At 51.1% G+C, this 15,405-nt stretch overlaps 1 protein-coding gene across 1 annotated transcript; it reads left to right on the top strand.

Annotated features, from left to right (window-relative positions):
- Positions 1-1,777: 1,777 nt before the first annotated feature.
- Positions 1,778-10,419, top strand: LOC115635794 (melanin-concentrating hormone receptor 1-like). Its single transcript, XM_030534997.1, has 2 exons — positions 1,778-2,108; positions 7,903-10,419. The coding sequence occupies exons 1-2, from the start codon at positions 2,039-2,041 to the stop codon at positions 8,949-8,951; spliced, it is 1,119 nt and encodes a 372-aa protein (XP_030390857.1). The 5' UTR covers positions 1,778-2,038; the 3' UTR covers positions 8,952-10,419.
- The last annotated feature ends 4,986 nt before the right edge of the window (positions 10,420-15,405 follow it).

Raw genomic sequence — 15,405 nt, 5'->3', positions numbered from 1 at the left:
GCCCTTCTCCAGTTGGTAAAGGGGTGGGAGGGAATCCCAGCTAGATGAGAGGGAGCCCTGGAGGGACCCAGTGTGGGAAAGTTTGGGAATCATGCTAATTCCTTGTATTTGGGACCATGTCCTAGCTGGGGGTCAGTCCTGGGAGTGTGAGGAGAGAGGAAATACACAAGGAGAATGGAGAAGATATGCACAGTGACTGGTTTACAGTAGCTCCAGTGGCTCCATGGAGCCGGTCCCATGCTCAAAAGGGGCCCTGGCCTGTTCTGCTTGCACTGTGCCACAAGACCCTGCTGGCTTCCCCTGCCCACCACTTGCTCCTCTTGGCCTGTCTGCCAGCTGGCCAAGGATTCCTCTCTGCTCCCTGCCCCCACCCCTCTGCTCCTCTCACCCTCTGGCCAGACCCCAGTGCACCTCTGGCTCTGGGGAGTCTCTGCTTCCTACCACCTGTGGGGCCCCACCTGTCTCCCTGAAGCTGAGCTGCCTGGGACTGGTGCAGAAGCCTGGCCAGTCTCAGCCAGGTGTGTGTGTGGGGAAGACAGTGTGGAGGACTTGACTGGGCCCCTCCAGGCAAGTGTGTCTTGAGGGACCCTGGCTGGGGGCAAGACCTGGCCTGGCTGATTGCACCACTCCTGAGGGGATGGAGCAATACCCAGCCCTGTGACCAGCCCTGGCTGCGCTGCGGGCTGAGCCCAGCAGACACAGTCACCTCCCAGCACAGTCGGTGAGTGTGGTTGGGAAGCAGGGGTTAGAGTGGGTCTGTGGTCAGTATGGGGAGTGTTGGGCTGTGAAGGGGTGGGGAGGATCTGTGTGTGTTGGGGCACTAGGGAGTGGGGGGTTCTGTGTGGGGGGGTGCTGGGCAGTTGTGGGGGGACTGTGGGCAGGGGTGGTGTTGTGCAGGGTGCTGTGCATTTGTGGGTGGGTTGGGGGGGCACTGGGCATAGTGGGTCCAGGGGGCCTCTGGCCATAGGGAGTCGGGGGGAGGTTGGGCATGGGGGGGGCTGTGTGGTGTGGCAACAGCCTTCCCCTGAGTGGAAGGGGCACGCTGGCAGCACAGGGCTGGGCAGGCCACTGTGCGTCTGGCAACTGCCGGTTTGTAAATGGTGCCCTTGCATTGGGTGGAGCGAGGCCACCCCTGCCATGCCATGCCCCATGGCCTCTGGCTGGCTCCTCACTCCAGGGACTGACCTCCTGGTGCTGTGCCCCATTGCCTCCATGGGGGCCCATAAATAGGTTTGGCACCAGGCCCACAAAGGGTTAATCTGGCCCTGGATATGCTTCATGGGGGAGCTGGTTCCTCACCCCCCCATACTTCCCACCCCCTGATCCAAAGCCCAGCGAGGTTTGCCACGGGGAGGGCTACGACACTGTGCCCCCCTCCACTTCCCCCAGCCTGCCAGGGCAGAGTCCCCTTGTGGGAGGAAGCGGCTGCCTGCTTGGCTGGCTCGCTGTCCCCTGGGCGGGACCCCCGGCTCTGGGCGGCGCCGCTTGCCAGTGCCATGCAGCGCACCGCCGCGTGTGAACGCGTGCGTGGCGGCCGGAATCAGCGGCTCTTTGATGTCAGTGCTGCGGCGCTGAACGCCCCGGGGAGGGGGCGGGAGACCAGCCCCGGCCGCCGCTTCTCCCGGGCAGCCTGGGCGTTGCGGCGGCGGCTGCAGTGAATGCGGGGCTGATCCAGCTGCGGCGGCAGGGGAGCGGCGCTGGAGGCTGACGCGGCGCCCGCCGCTAGGGGCTGCAGGGTCGGCTCCCCCAGCAGCTCTCTCCGGAGCCGGGACCGCAGCAGCCAAGTTCATGCCCGCAGCTGCCAGATCTGTGCAGCGCCCGGAACATCGGCTCCAGCCGCCCAGCCCGGCGGCCAGCGAAGTCCCCTGGAGGCGGCTCCCTGCCAACTTGCCGAAGGGCCCCTGCCCAGCCTGCCGCCGGCCCCTTCCCTCTCCCACGCCCCGTGGCCCGCAGAGCGATGCCGGGGAGCGAGCAGGCCTCCAGGCAAGGCGAGGAATCCGGCTGAGGTTCGCCTCGTGGCTCCCCTCCTAGATGCTAGATGGCCTTGGAAAGCTCCCTGCCCCTGTGCCCAAGGAACTGCTCAGCCTGGGCTCCCAGGAACGGGTCCGGTAAGTGCGGGCCGGGGGACCGGTGTGGCTGAGAGCAGCGGCAGAGCCCACGGGATGGGCTGGGACAATTGGGCAGGGAAGCCTCTGGCAAGGGGATCTCTTGTTGCTGCTTTGACTGGTGCTGGCTACCGGTACGCGGAGGTTTGGGGGAGCCCAGCGCTGGCCTCACCTATACGCCCTGCACTTTCTGGGCTTGAAACGGAACCGGCTCCAAGATGTCCTGCGCCTGGACCGAGGAGAGATTCTGCTTTAGCGCCTCTGCCTGGCCTGCCCCGTAACCCTGGGGGAACAGGGCTGATCTCTCCGCTCCAGTTCCCCTCCCTCGTCAGTCCCCCACGTCCCCACCCCAGTTAGATACGCTGCAAGTTGGTGAAATTTACACTTCAGAACCAGCTGGTCTGGACAGCTCCCGCGCTGGTCTCCCGGCTCCACTGGGGGCCGCTCTCTGGACCCCGCCGGGGGGCTCCGTGCAGAGTGCGAAGGGAGGGAGAAGTTGAATGCGGCAGCTTGCAAAGTTCTCAGCAAAGCTCCCTTTCAATTAACCATAGGCGTAGTGCGAGGGGCTGCATCCAGTGAGAAGGCTCATCTCTCCAGGGCAAGTCCGGAACCCTCTGGGTTCAGCCTCATTATTTTTTATTCTAAACTTAGTAATAGCCAGTTGAAATCCTTCCACTGCATTCTGAGCCTAAGGCAATAATCATCAGAATTCCGAGCAGTCCGGCAGCACGTTTCAGCCCTCGCTCTCAAAGCATTTCACAGTGGAGGGGAAGTAGCATCTCAGTGTTACAGCTGGGAAATGAGGCACAGAGAAGGTAAGCCGTTTGGCTGGGATCACAAAGGGAACCCGGTAATGCTGGGAGCAAAACCCAGGTCCTGGAACCTTTGCCTTATCCCTTGGACCCTGCTACCACCTTATAGTCATAAGCCAATATGGTTTATCCTGTGAGGAAGCCCATTAAGCCACATGCTCAGTGGTGTACATTGGTGAGGTTCCAGTTACTTCAGTGGAACTACAAGGATCTATAGCAGTGGAGGATCTGACACCGATATCAATAGAAGCAGCGGTTCTCAAACTAGGGGGGCTGGCTCCCAGGGGAGGTGCAGGAAAGTGTCAAGGGAGGTGCAAGCTGCCTGTGGGTGTTTTTTTTAAGAGCTCTGTCCTTCAATAGGAGGCAGCCTAGGCTTGGCTCTCCTTCTCCCCCCTCCTTCCCAATCCCTCACCTGGAGGTGGTGGGACTCCAGCCATCAGCCCCAGGGTGGCAGCGCAGAATGGTGGCAATGGGGTACTAAGTCAGCTGTGAAAAGTGTTATTTACAAATATCACTTTTCACATGGCCACACTTACTTCTGTGCTGCCACTGGCACAGAGCTGCCTTCAGAGCTGGGCATCTGGCCAGTAGCTACTGTTCTCCCCTCTCCCATCAGAGCTGGGTGGTGGTATGTGTACTGGGGGAGGGGACATAAATGACTACGGATACAAATAAGGGAGACACGATCAAATAAGCTTCAGAACTACTGCAATTAATATGTACACCAGCTGAGGATCTAGGTCCTTATTTCAGAAGGTGGATGACACAGTCACCTTCAGTCACTGAATGTTTCACTTTAAGTCCTTCATTAGCAAACACACTAAAAGATGGTTTAATACGTATTTGGATATGTTTGTTACAAGTACATTCTCACCTTAGAGATAAAGCTCTGTAGGCCAGGTCCTGTGATCCTCATTCAGGCAAAACTTCCAATGAAGCAGGGGTCGGCAGCCTTTCAGAAGTGCTGTACCGAATCTTAATTTATTCACTCTAATTTAAGGTGCCAGTAATACATTTTAATGTTTTTAGAAGATCTCTTTCTATAAATCTTTAATATATAACTAAACTATTGTTGTAAGTAAATTAAATAAGATTTTTCAAATGTTTAAGAAGCTTCATTTAAAATTAAATTAAAATGCAGAGGCCCCTAGACTGATGGCCAGGACACAGGCAGCGTGAGTGCCACTGAAAATTAGCTCGTATGCCGCCTTCGGCACGTGTGCCATAGGTTGCCTACCCCTGCACTAAAGTGAATGAATGTTTTGGCCGATTATGGATCGCAGGATGAGATGTAGAGCCATTAACAAGGACAGTAACACCAAATTGTGACAAATCTTGTTGCCATATAAGAATTCAAGTAGTTGTCATAATTCTGCAGTGCATGGCCACTTGGCCTTTCACTGGAACCATGGAGATAGAGCTCAGATCCTTCTGCTCTGAAAGTCCCTAGTCACTTGAGCTAAGGGAGAATCTCCTCCAGATGGTAGCAGTACAGAGTCTAATCCACACAGCTGAGTAGTTCTGATTTTATTCAGTGGAGGGCACTAGTGCACATACACACTAAATTCATTGCAACACTTACTAATATGGCCTTAAACCCTAAGGTCCTGTCTACACTGCACTAACTGTCTGTCTCTCTCATTGGCTAAAACTTCCCCTTCATTCCACTGTCCTTCAGTACACACTGTACCAGTTGTCTGCACACATGCTGCCCTCCATCCTAGTGTTGGCTTCTTTTTAGTGGTGCTTTAAGTACAAAGTTTTCAAAGCTCTTTGGGATCCTTCAGGATGAAAGGTGCTATATAAATAATCCTTTATGTGAGGCCTTTGTGCTTACATTAACTTTGCTATAAGATTATTTGTGCTTGTACCAAACATTACAAAACCACCACAAGCATTTTAAAAAACTCAGTTGTTACACAGCAAAGTACATTTTAATGGTTGGGAGTCTGATTATAATGTCCTGTGTTTTAATAACACAATCCTCCCTCTTCCTGGAAGTGGGGGGTGAGGACACACATCTCATACTAGCTACTATATAGCAGCTTGGAGGGAGAGTCTTATTCTTCTAGTCTTCCACCTCCAGGTCCTGGGAAAGAGGGAGGCCAGTCTGGATGCTCTGGAGATGAGTGGGCTTGATAATGTGGGAGCAACAGCAGGTCTCAATTGTGTTCCTATGGCAGAGTGTTATTTAAAGCTATAGAGCACAGGACTTTTCTTGGGGATTAATGACCAGCTGGGAGGAATTGATACATTTCAGCCACAGCCATGACAGGGGCCATTAAGCTCAGTGGGTCACTAATCCCCTGGAAACAGCCTGTGCCAAAGTTATTTCTATTATGAGCTGAACATGGGGGGGGTGGGCGCCAGCAGGAAAATCTCAGAGGCATATGGATTTTTTCTTATGGATGATATATTTTCCATTAGTTTGGACAGAGTGTTCATAAGACATCAGCCAAACAGATTCTCATCATTCACTTCAGTTTCTAATCAACAGCAGATGAAGCAGCAGGGGGCTGTCTTTGCTGGAGATACAAATATGAATCCTTAGCTAACCAGTCTGCTTTACCTGTGACAAAGCTCTTCCCATCCGTGGCTGATTGGCTGCATTCTGTCAACTGTGCAGATGTTTGAGATAGGATGGATATGGCTATAGATTCAAAATGTTCCTACCTGGCTTTGTTAATGACTCATCCTGAGGCTTCCAAGTGTCAAAAGCATACTTGTCACATCTCTGCTCCCTAGAAAGCAAACATGACATGACTGAGGTGGAACAAATCTGTTTTGCTAGTTCTCGATCTGATCCTGCTGTGACCCCCACCCCACCCTCCGTGTAAATCGGGAGTTACTACATTGAATTCTGTCAAGTTACTCCAGATTTACTCTGATGTAACAGATAAAAGTTTGGACTCAAGAGTTTTAACTGGCAATACTTGGCCCTGAGTGGGTATCTGCTGTTCAGAGGGACTGAACACTAGTGACGTTATTTGCTAGTTTTTATTTCTCTGGGTTCTACTGTAAATGTCCCCCACTTCCTCCCAGCACTACACCCCTGCAGGAACAAGTTGTTAAGGAGACAGAAGAATGGAGTAATTGAAAAGTGTTCTCAATTAAAATCAGTTTGAATCATCTGCAATTCAATGAGAGCCAGTCACAGAGTGGGCTTAGGGGATGCTAAAACTGCGGTGCATATCATTTCAACAGGCACACAAATAATTTACAGAATGACTTCCCATGGAAACAACATACCCCATAGGAGAAAAATAAGGAGCTAAAAAGTGATTTGCCTCCGCTGAGGATGGTGGTCTTCTCTTTGCACATGTGGTTTGTGGTGCTTCCTGACAAGGCAGTAGGTTCAGCAAACACTAACTCAGACTTGGGATGTCATGCAGAGAAATCAGGGCTGCCCAGAGGATTCAGGGGGCCTGGGGTCTTTGGTAGTAGGGGCCCCCTGCCGCCAAATTGCTGCCAAAGACCCAGCACTTCAGTGGTGGGTCCTGGGGCAGAAGGAACCCCTACTGTGGGTCTTTGGGGCACTTTGGCGGCGGGTCCCGGAGCAGAAGGACCCCCCGCTGCCAAATTGCTGCCAAAGCCCTGGAGCGGAAGACACTCCAGGGCCCCGGGCCCCACGAGAGTTTTCTGGGCCCCCTGGAGCGAGTGAAGGACCCCGCTCCAGGGGCCATGAAAAAGTCTCATGGGGGCCCCTGCGGGACCTGGGGCAAATTGCCCCACTTTCCCCCACCCCCCCGGGCGGCTCTGAGAGAAATCAGGTGTGAGCTGGCATTGGCCATTGGGCCATTAACCTACAGAGACTATCAACATAACAAGTGAAAATGAATTTGGTTATCTGGGCCTGATGCTTTCCACAAGTGCTGAGCAGCTGCAGCTTCAACTGAATTCAGCTGAGTTCTCAGCACTACTGAAAATCAGGTGCCTAAATAGGGACTCAGGGGCCTAATTTTAGGCACCCACTTTTGAAAACCTTGGCCTTAGTATTTAGGAGAAGCTTTAGAGATCTCTTGCAGCAGGTAGGTCAGAGCTGAGGTACATTGGCATAGCTGTTTCAAGTCAGGACTGAGGTACATTATGGCAGTGGTTTTCAAATTGCAGGTCGTGACCCAGTACTGGGTCACGGAACGTAAGGCACTGGGTTGCGGTGGCTCTGGTCAGCACCGCCGACTGGGCCGTTAAAAGTCCCATCGGTGGTGCTGCCCAGCTAAGTCAGGCTAGTCCCTACCCCGTGCTGCACCCCAGAAGTGGCCAGCAGCAGGTCTGGCTCCTAGATGGGGGGCCACAGGGCTCCACATGCTGCCCCGAGCACCGGCTCCGCATGGCCAATGGGAGCAGGGGGAGGAGGTGGTGCCTGTGAGCGAGAGCCACGCGGAGCTGCTTGTGCGCCTCTGCCTAGGAGCTGGACCTGCTGTTGGCTGCTTCCGGGGCGCAGCACAGTCTGCGGTGCCAGGACAGGCAGGAAACCTGCCTTAGCACCCTCGCTGTGCCACTGACCGAGAGCTGCCTGAGGTAAGCCCATGCCCCAACCCCATGTCCCAATCCCCTGCCCCAGCCCTGAGCCTCCCCTCAAACCCAGAGCCCCTTCCTGCACCCCAAACCTCTGCCCCAGCCTGGAGCCCCCTCAAACCCGGAGCCTCCTCCTGCACCCCAAACCCCTCATCCCCATCTCCATTGGGTCATGGGCATCAACAATTTTCTTCACTGGGTTGCCAGAAAAAAAGTCTGAAAACCACTGCATTATGGGGATGCTTATATGGCAAAGTGGATGTAAATGTGAAACTAAGCTGGTGTGCCATGTGCATTGGGCAGGGCAGGAAAAGGTGTAAGTTACCCCCACTTTAGTATCCACACAATTTCAGAATTCCTTAAACCTGTCTCTGAGCTGAGGAGAAATCCAGCTACACAGGGGTATTGACACAGTGGGGGATGAAGCCCAGGCTGTTAAGATTCATGGCTCTGGTTTGTTTTGGCAGTGGCAGAAAGGGCAGCCCCCTACACCAATGTGATCATGCCTAGCCTGTTCGGCATCATCTGTTTCCTGGGCATTGTCGGGAATCTCATCGTTATCTACACCATCGTCAAGAAGAAGAAGCTGAGGTGCAAGCAGACCGTGCCCGACATCTTCATTTTCAACCTCTCCATCGTGGATCTTCTCTTCCTGCTGGGCATGCCTTTCCTCATCCACCAGCTCCTTGGTAACGGCGCCTGGTATTTTGGGGCTCCTTTGTGCACCATCATCACTGCCTTGGACACCAACAGCCAGATCACCAGCACCAACATCCTGACAGTGATGACCCTTGACCGTTACCTGGCAACCGTCTACCCTCTGAAATCCACCTATGTCCGGACACCATGTGTAGCGGCCTCAGTAATCTGCTTGGTGTGGCTCCTTTCCTTCCTGACCATCATTCCTGTGTGGATGTATGCGGGCCTGATGCCTCTAGAGGATGGGACTGTCCGCTGTGCTCTCTTGCTTCCTAACCCCGAGACTGATGTCTACTGGTTCACGCTCTACCAGTTCATGCTGGCCTTTGCTATCCCACTGATTGTCATCTGTGTTGTTTATTTTAAGATCCTCCAGCACATGGCTACCACTGTGGTCCCCCTTCCCCAGAGGAGCCTCCAGGTACGTACCAAGAAAGTCACACGCATGGCAGTTGCTATCTGCTCTGCCTTTTTCATTTGCTGGGCCCCTTTCTACGTCCTCCAGCTGGTGCATCTCGGCATTGACACGCCTTCTGTTGCCTTCTTCTATGCCTATAACTTCGCCATTAGCTTGGGCTATGCCAACAGCTGCCTCAACCCCTTCCTCTACATTGCCCTGAGCGAGACCTTCAAGCGCCAGTTCATGGTGGCCATCTGTCCCGCCAAGGAGCAGGTCCGCAACAATAGTTCCATCAACAACAACAGCGCAACAGAGGCCAGTGTGTGCCTAAAGCTTGCACCAGAATCCACTCAGCAGACTCAATTTCTGGAGGATTTTTCCCCACACTCGCTACCTGTGACTGTCGCAGTTCACTAGGGACACTATAGTCATGCCAAAAGATGGCTTTGGGGGTCTTTTCTGGGAATGACACAAAGTAAGGAGGGCAGTGGATAAGAAGTAGCTTTTGACTGCTCTCAGCGAAGCACATGGACTACAGGTTTCTACTTTGGAGACTCACAGTCGAGTCCTCGCTCATTACAGGGCTCTGCATTCAATCTACCCCTGATCTAAGAGCTTCTGCGTACTGGTTGCTTGGTACACTGAGGAATGACTTGGGAATTCCTTTTAATTTCACACAAAACATTGGGCTCTTCTTGGAAGGAAAAGGAAAAGAGAGGGAGACATGAAGAGAGAGAAGTCTTTGGAAGGTATTTTGTTGGCACTGGACGCCATGCCAGCCTTTAACAAAAGGATCTCAATTGGGTCTTTACTGTTTGACTATTGTTTCTGGGAAAGAAGTTGATATGGACCCTCTTGCTTTAAGACTTGAACTTTTTAAAAAGACTACTTAAAAAAAGGGGGAGAGGGCTAGAAAACTGAGCTTATTGAGGCATATGCTTAAATTCCAGAAGCAAAAAGACAAGGAACTGCTCAGCAAAGCAGCCTTCAAAGTGCCTGAGGAACAAACCCACAAGCATTAGGTGAGGGAACTCCTGCCTTGCCAAGATCCGCTGGACTTTTTGGTGAAGTCCCAACCTGCCTCCAGTGAGCTGTGCTGCTTGGCCGACCTATGAATATTCAGGAACTGGATGCTGGGGCCTTGACAAGCTGTCTCTATATATTTGCAAGCAAAATCAGACCCTCTGGCAGATAGCGATTGTACTGCTTCAAGGGATTTCACACAGCTGAGCAAAGCTGCTGCTCCTAACACCCGATCTGTAGAGAGTCATCCCATTAAGCCTGTTTCCCCCATACTGCTCCTTCAGTCTCTCTCTGTGCCCATCAATCTGCATGTTCATTAGGGAATATCACACAGGTGGCTTTTTAAAGATTCCTCCAAACAAGCCAGCGTGCACAAAGACAGATGTGTGTAGAGGAAGAGAATGAGAGGTTGCTCTGAGAAAAGCAGCTGCTTAAGGATAATGATATTACCACCAATTAAAACAAAAAAACATACATATTTGGCAAATACAGCTCTATCTCTCCAGAGACTGCAAGGTACTTTCACCTATTAGAGGGACATGGATCAGCTAAGTGCTGGGGATTACACTGATAGACTGCACAGAAGTCCCAGGAGACGGTCAGGAAAGTCTTAAACTGCTTGTTAAACAAGGAGCAAGTGACTGTTGTGGATGTGTGTCATATAGCAGAAACATTACAACCATACACTGTTTCATATGCATTCCTACAGAGACCACACATGGTGCAAAGGAACTAATTCACATCCTCATAATCACACACTCATCCACACAGCTGCACACCTTCATGCAGCTACACACAGTCACACATACAACTACAAAACATTCTTCAGAAACCATGCACACATTTGTAGGCATGTGTGTATGTATATATATATATATATATATATATATATATATATATATATAAGTACACAAAACCCATTAAAATGCACACACATTCACCTACATCCATACTAGCTGATACACATGCAGGCAACCCCATATAGAGACACAGTTATTTATCTAACTACGTACACCAGTGTAAGCACACACATCCCATGACCGCACTGTAGTCTCCCAATATTGTTCTCTGCCCTTAAAGGATAAATCTAGATAGGTGGGCAGTCAACTCTTCAGGTCTATAACATACTCTTTCCTCTTCTGATCTTTGTTCCCATCCTGACTGCATGGAATTTAACTCACCTGTGCAGATTCTAGGGGGAGCTTTATTGTGGTTACTTGCTCTTCGGCCAATAACTTCCCTGAGGGGATGGGAGCAAGAGATAAGGAACACGGTCTTGGGGTTTGCTAAGGAGAGTCTTGTTCTTCTCAAGAAGAGCAAATACATCCTGTGTGAACCTCCAGTTGGGTAAGGAAGAGGGAAGGAGGAAGGATTGTGGCTCCTTTTCTGGTGAGAGGGGGTAGCCAGCAGAGATTGATTCCAATTCATTCTAATAAAAGAAATGGATTGAGTGAGGAAAGTTCTGGGAGGGGATGAACATGGGGACTGAACTACCCAAAAATCCCCTAAGCAGCAGCTCATCTTCCCTTCCGTCCAGGCCAGCGCCCCACTCACTGCTAGGGTGAGCAGGGTCTTACTACATTGAACTGAAGATCTTCAGAATGAATGGGTCCTTTCTTCCCAAACCAGGCATAAAACAAAATGTCCCTCACTCCCCTGGTCAGTCAGAGGCTGTGCCTGGTGCGGAGGCAGCAGGCTCAGCCTCTGAGGCAGGAATGCCTTGTGTCACTCAATAGCATCTCCAGGTTCTTAGAGCCAGGATGGGTTCCAAGCAGCAGTGGGCCCCATGCTGCTCCTTCTCCACTCTTGTTGCTGGAGCAGGGAGAATAGAGTTCGGGGGAAGGGAGCAATCGTTCCCTATCCTTTCTGGGTCTGCTGCCAGAGAGGGAGTTGGAGCTGCTGTACGGATTGCGGAACTTGTAGGACCCCACCTGGACAGTCTGAATCACAGACATGAGAGGTGGAGGAGACCTGTTCGATTCCCTCAGACCAGCACTCCAGAGCAAAAGCAGGATTGTTCCCCTATGGCCTGTGCTTAAGGGTTGGCTGTGATCAGGAAGTGGTGTTGAGAGATTCTGGATGAGACTCCTTTGATGGAATAGTGCCAGCTTCAGCAAGGAGCAGGAACTGTGGGGGATGTAAAGCAGGGAGACAGGGAATCCCCATGGGCAGAGGCTCCACAAATCGAAAACCAAATTAAACATCCCCCAAGGTAAGGGAGGGGGCTCATTTCATTTTTGTGTGAATCAGATATTGGTCCTTGTGGTAGATACTCTGCCACTCTGCAGGAGTCAGGCATTTCCTGCGCGTCTCTGAGCAGGCCGCACAGACCTCTCCAGGGATCAAGACCAACAGAGTTTAAATTGAGAGGATTTCCTCAATGCTCCCTGCATATGCTACAAATGTGTAGTTATCCGTCTGTCCGCAAAGCTTGAGCTGGATGTGTCTGCGAGGCCTAAGGCCTCTTGTGTACTTTGTGCTGCTGCTATTTAGCTCTCGGAGAGAGTGTCATATTGTTATCTTGTGTACAATAAAGACATTTGTGCTTGAGCTGGTTGGCTCCAGCCCTGTGCTCAGTCTGATCCCGTACTGCAAGCCCAGTGCTGCTAAACACTTTGTATTTCCCATCACAGGCTGGCCAATGAGTCAAGGAGCCAGAATTGTAAATGGCTCTGTGAGTATGTGTGGGTGCCCACGCCTTTTCCAGGGCATAACCAGGTCACACAGAAATGTGCCTTTCTGTGAAATTTAGCTTTTAATGGGCTTTGGTGGCAGTCTTTCCCCTCTCCCTCTCTCCCCTTTCCAGTCCATTCTCATATGGACCCAATCCTGCAAGGTGCTGGGCACTGCCTGAAAGGTGTTGAATGCCCCTCAATCACACTGAAATCAAGGGAAAGACACTGTGCATCTTGCAGAGAGCAGGCTTTTAGTCCCTGTCTACATCAGGACAAAGTTTTGTTAGAAGATCCCCAGCTTACACCCATTTTAAAACCAGTGCTTAAAGGCTGTTTGAACTTGGCTGGAGCCTCAGTGGGATTCTGACACGGTTTGACTGATCAGCATGAGCAGGTCCTGATTGTCAGGGGCAGGGACCCCCTCTAAGCTGGCATCTGACAACTCACACTATGAGAGTGTAACATTTCCAGTAGAACTAGGGGGAAAAACTGTGGTTGAATAGTAAACTTGCCAAAAAATTCAATTTCCAGGAGACCGAAACTATTTGTGAATTTGGGTTGAATTTGACGATCCATTTTAGCCGAATAAAAAAACATGAGGGGGGAAAATTCAAAGATGTCTGAATGTTTCATTTTGACGTGTCTCTTCCAAACAATGTTCACAATTGTGTTTGACACACACAATTTTTTATTTTGGCAAGGGGAAAAAAATCAGTTTTGGTTTGAAATGACCCAAATTTCTTTTTCAGATGTTTTGGTTCAGCCACCCAACTGAAAAAATCACTGAGTTGCTGAGCTCCAGTTACCAGTTTTAGTAGGTTCCTCTCTGCCTGTTCCCATGAGGTTTTTCTTGACTCAGACATTCCACATGCTGCCTCCTCAGTCCCTCTCTCCAGCTCCTGAGAGAGGAGAAACCAGCCTGAAAGTGTCCTGGGAAAGGTCTGTATTTCAAAGAGCAAAGGGCTCCCTGCTTTGTCTCTTGTCGATGCAATTTCTACAGCAGCAGCAGGCACGGCCAATTAAATACACCTGTGGAGAAACCCACTATGCTAGTAATAGCCATTTTGGCAAAGCTTGGCCCAATTAGGGTCTTGGCAAGTGAGGCTCCTGGATGGCAGTGAAAGGAAATGGCAGGGAATGTGTCTTAGGATCTCCATTTACTCACAACCTTTTGCTGCTTTTTGTTCCAGAGCCTGAGTGTCTGTAGCAACAGCAGCAAAGACTCCTTAGAAAGAGGATATGCATCTGGGGAGTGGGGTGGTTTCCCAGGGCCCCAGGCAGAAGCCATCATTCTCCGACAGATCTCATTATACAGGCAGTGAAACTGTCATAATCTTACAGGATAGCTTGGCCCTCATCTTTAAGGAAGTTTAACACCAAAAAGGACAGAGCAGCAAGGCCAGATGTCCCAGTAGCTATGCTGAGAGGGAGTGGAGTAAAGACAGGGAGAAATAGGGGAGAAGGGAGCATTGGGGAAAAAGGCGGGGCGGGGGGGAGAGAGAGGAAATGAGATTACAAAAGGAAGAGAATGTGGGGTGTGACAGGAAAAGAGGGAAGATGATATATAGGGACAGGGAAAGATTAGACAGAGAGGAAGGAATGACAGAGTGATTGAAATAAAATGGGGGAGAGGGAGGAGAGTGAAAGATCATTTAACCCTCAGACCCTGATCCTCCCCGTGTGGCCTCTAAAGCATGGGATGGGAATAACTGCACCCAGCTGAGGCTAACAGGAGGTGCTACCCATCCATCCCGGGCTACAACTTCTGAATGCATCAGACAAAGGCATCAGGGCTGAGAGGCCCAGCCCAGCCAGGTAAGGTGAAGGGGCAGCCACGGAAGAATTGTAATAGTCACAGCTCATACAACTACCAGGAAAACAGGCCCCACCTCTTCCACGAAGAAAGCAGAATGCCAGGTCACCCTGTCACATGGAATTGGACTGAGAAGCCATGCAGCAGAAAGGCAGCAATGGGGCTCACCCCACAAAAGTGAGTCTGTCTCCTGGAACTCTGCAGTCCTTACACAGGCAAAACTCCCACTGACCTTCAGGATGAAGCCCTCCAGGCCCACCACAAGTGGCGAAGGACTGGAAAAGACAATGCAGATGGCAAGGCTGACTGCAGCACCATTATAACCAGGGTTGCAATGCAGCCCTGGAAAGGAACCATCTGACTCAGCGAAAAAGGTAATATGTCCCTGCCTTCCCCATCCCAACTTCTGACCCCTTCCATCAGCCAGCCCAGGGGGGAGACAGACCTTCATGTGACAAGAGATCAGTGGTAAATATATTTGTCAAGAAGCTGTCTCCTGATGAGGATCCCGTAAGACCTGGGCCACATATTGGATGTGCTGGTGATGAAAGGAAGTCATGAATAATAAGAGAGCAGGACTCCCAGGCATTAACGGAAGGGATCTAATAAGGCACTGAATGCCATACTCTCAGCCCAGCACACAGACATAAGCATCATTAGCCCAAAGAGAAACACACACCACCTCCTTCTGTGTGGTGTGAACACACTAGAAAACTGTTTCTGGGTGTTATGAATGTTGGTCTTCAACAGTTAAGGACCACTCCTGCTCACATGCATGGTCACATCTGACAGAGCTTAGCAGGGGGCAACCAGTAGAACTGCTTTCCTCCAGCTGAGCTTCCTTTGCCGCCTTCCCAGAGTAAGTTATCCACCTTCTCTCTCTCTGCACATGCAGAATGCATGAGAGAGGGGGCTGACCACATTTTTACAGGGGCACGTGCCTTTGCTTCAAGTCCCATTACCACAGAATTACATGGTGACTGGAGATAGGCTCAAGCCAGAAAACATGGGTCCAGAATTTGGCTACACCAAAGTTCTGAGGAGCACTGAGCCAGGGACTGGGTTCAGGTCCATCTCATATTGTAACTTCTGCAGTACTACGAGAAGATCTATTCTAAAGGGACTTTGCTCACCACCCAGGAAATCCTTTTGTAGTAAATGGTGCATCCTTTCTTTACTGTAGCTCTGCCTGGAAGCTATAACAGGAATGGTAATAAAAGACTCTCCTCAAGCCCTATCTAGCACCTTCCGTTAAGATGGAAAGAGTTTTAAACTATCACCATGTGTAGGTCTGACCTGGTTCTGGTTCCGGAGAATCCAGTTCTTCTGCCCATTCCTGCCTCCCAAGAGGTGGAAGGCC

Source organism: Gopherus evgoodei, chromosome 15, assembly GCF_007399415.2.
Source record: "Gopherus evgoodei ecotype Sinaloan lineage chromosome 15, rGopEvg1_v1.p, whole genome shotgun sequence".
NCBI lineage: Eukaryota > Metazoa > Chordata > Testudines > Testudinidae > Gopherus > Gopherus evgoodei.
The sequence above is the reverse complement of the archived record's forward strand: the minus strand, read 5'-3'. Positions and strand labels throughout refer to the sequence as shown.

Coding starts and splice junctions, on each gene's coding strand:
- LOC115635794 (XM_030534997.1), top strand. CDS start 2,039: ATGGCCTTGGAAAGCTCCCTGCCCCTGTGCCCAAGGAACTGCTCAGCC. Junction 2,109..7,902: donor GGCTCCCAGGAACGGGTCCG/GTAAGTGCGGGC, acceptor TTGTTTTGGCAG/TGGCAGAAAGGGCAGCCCCC.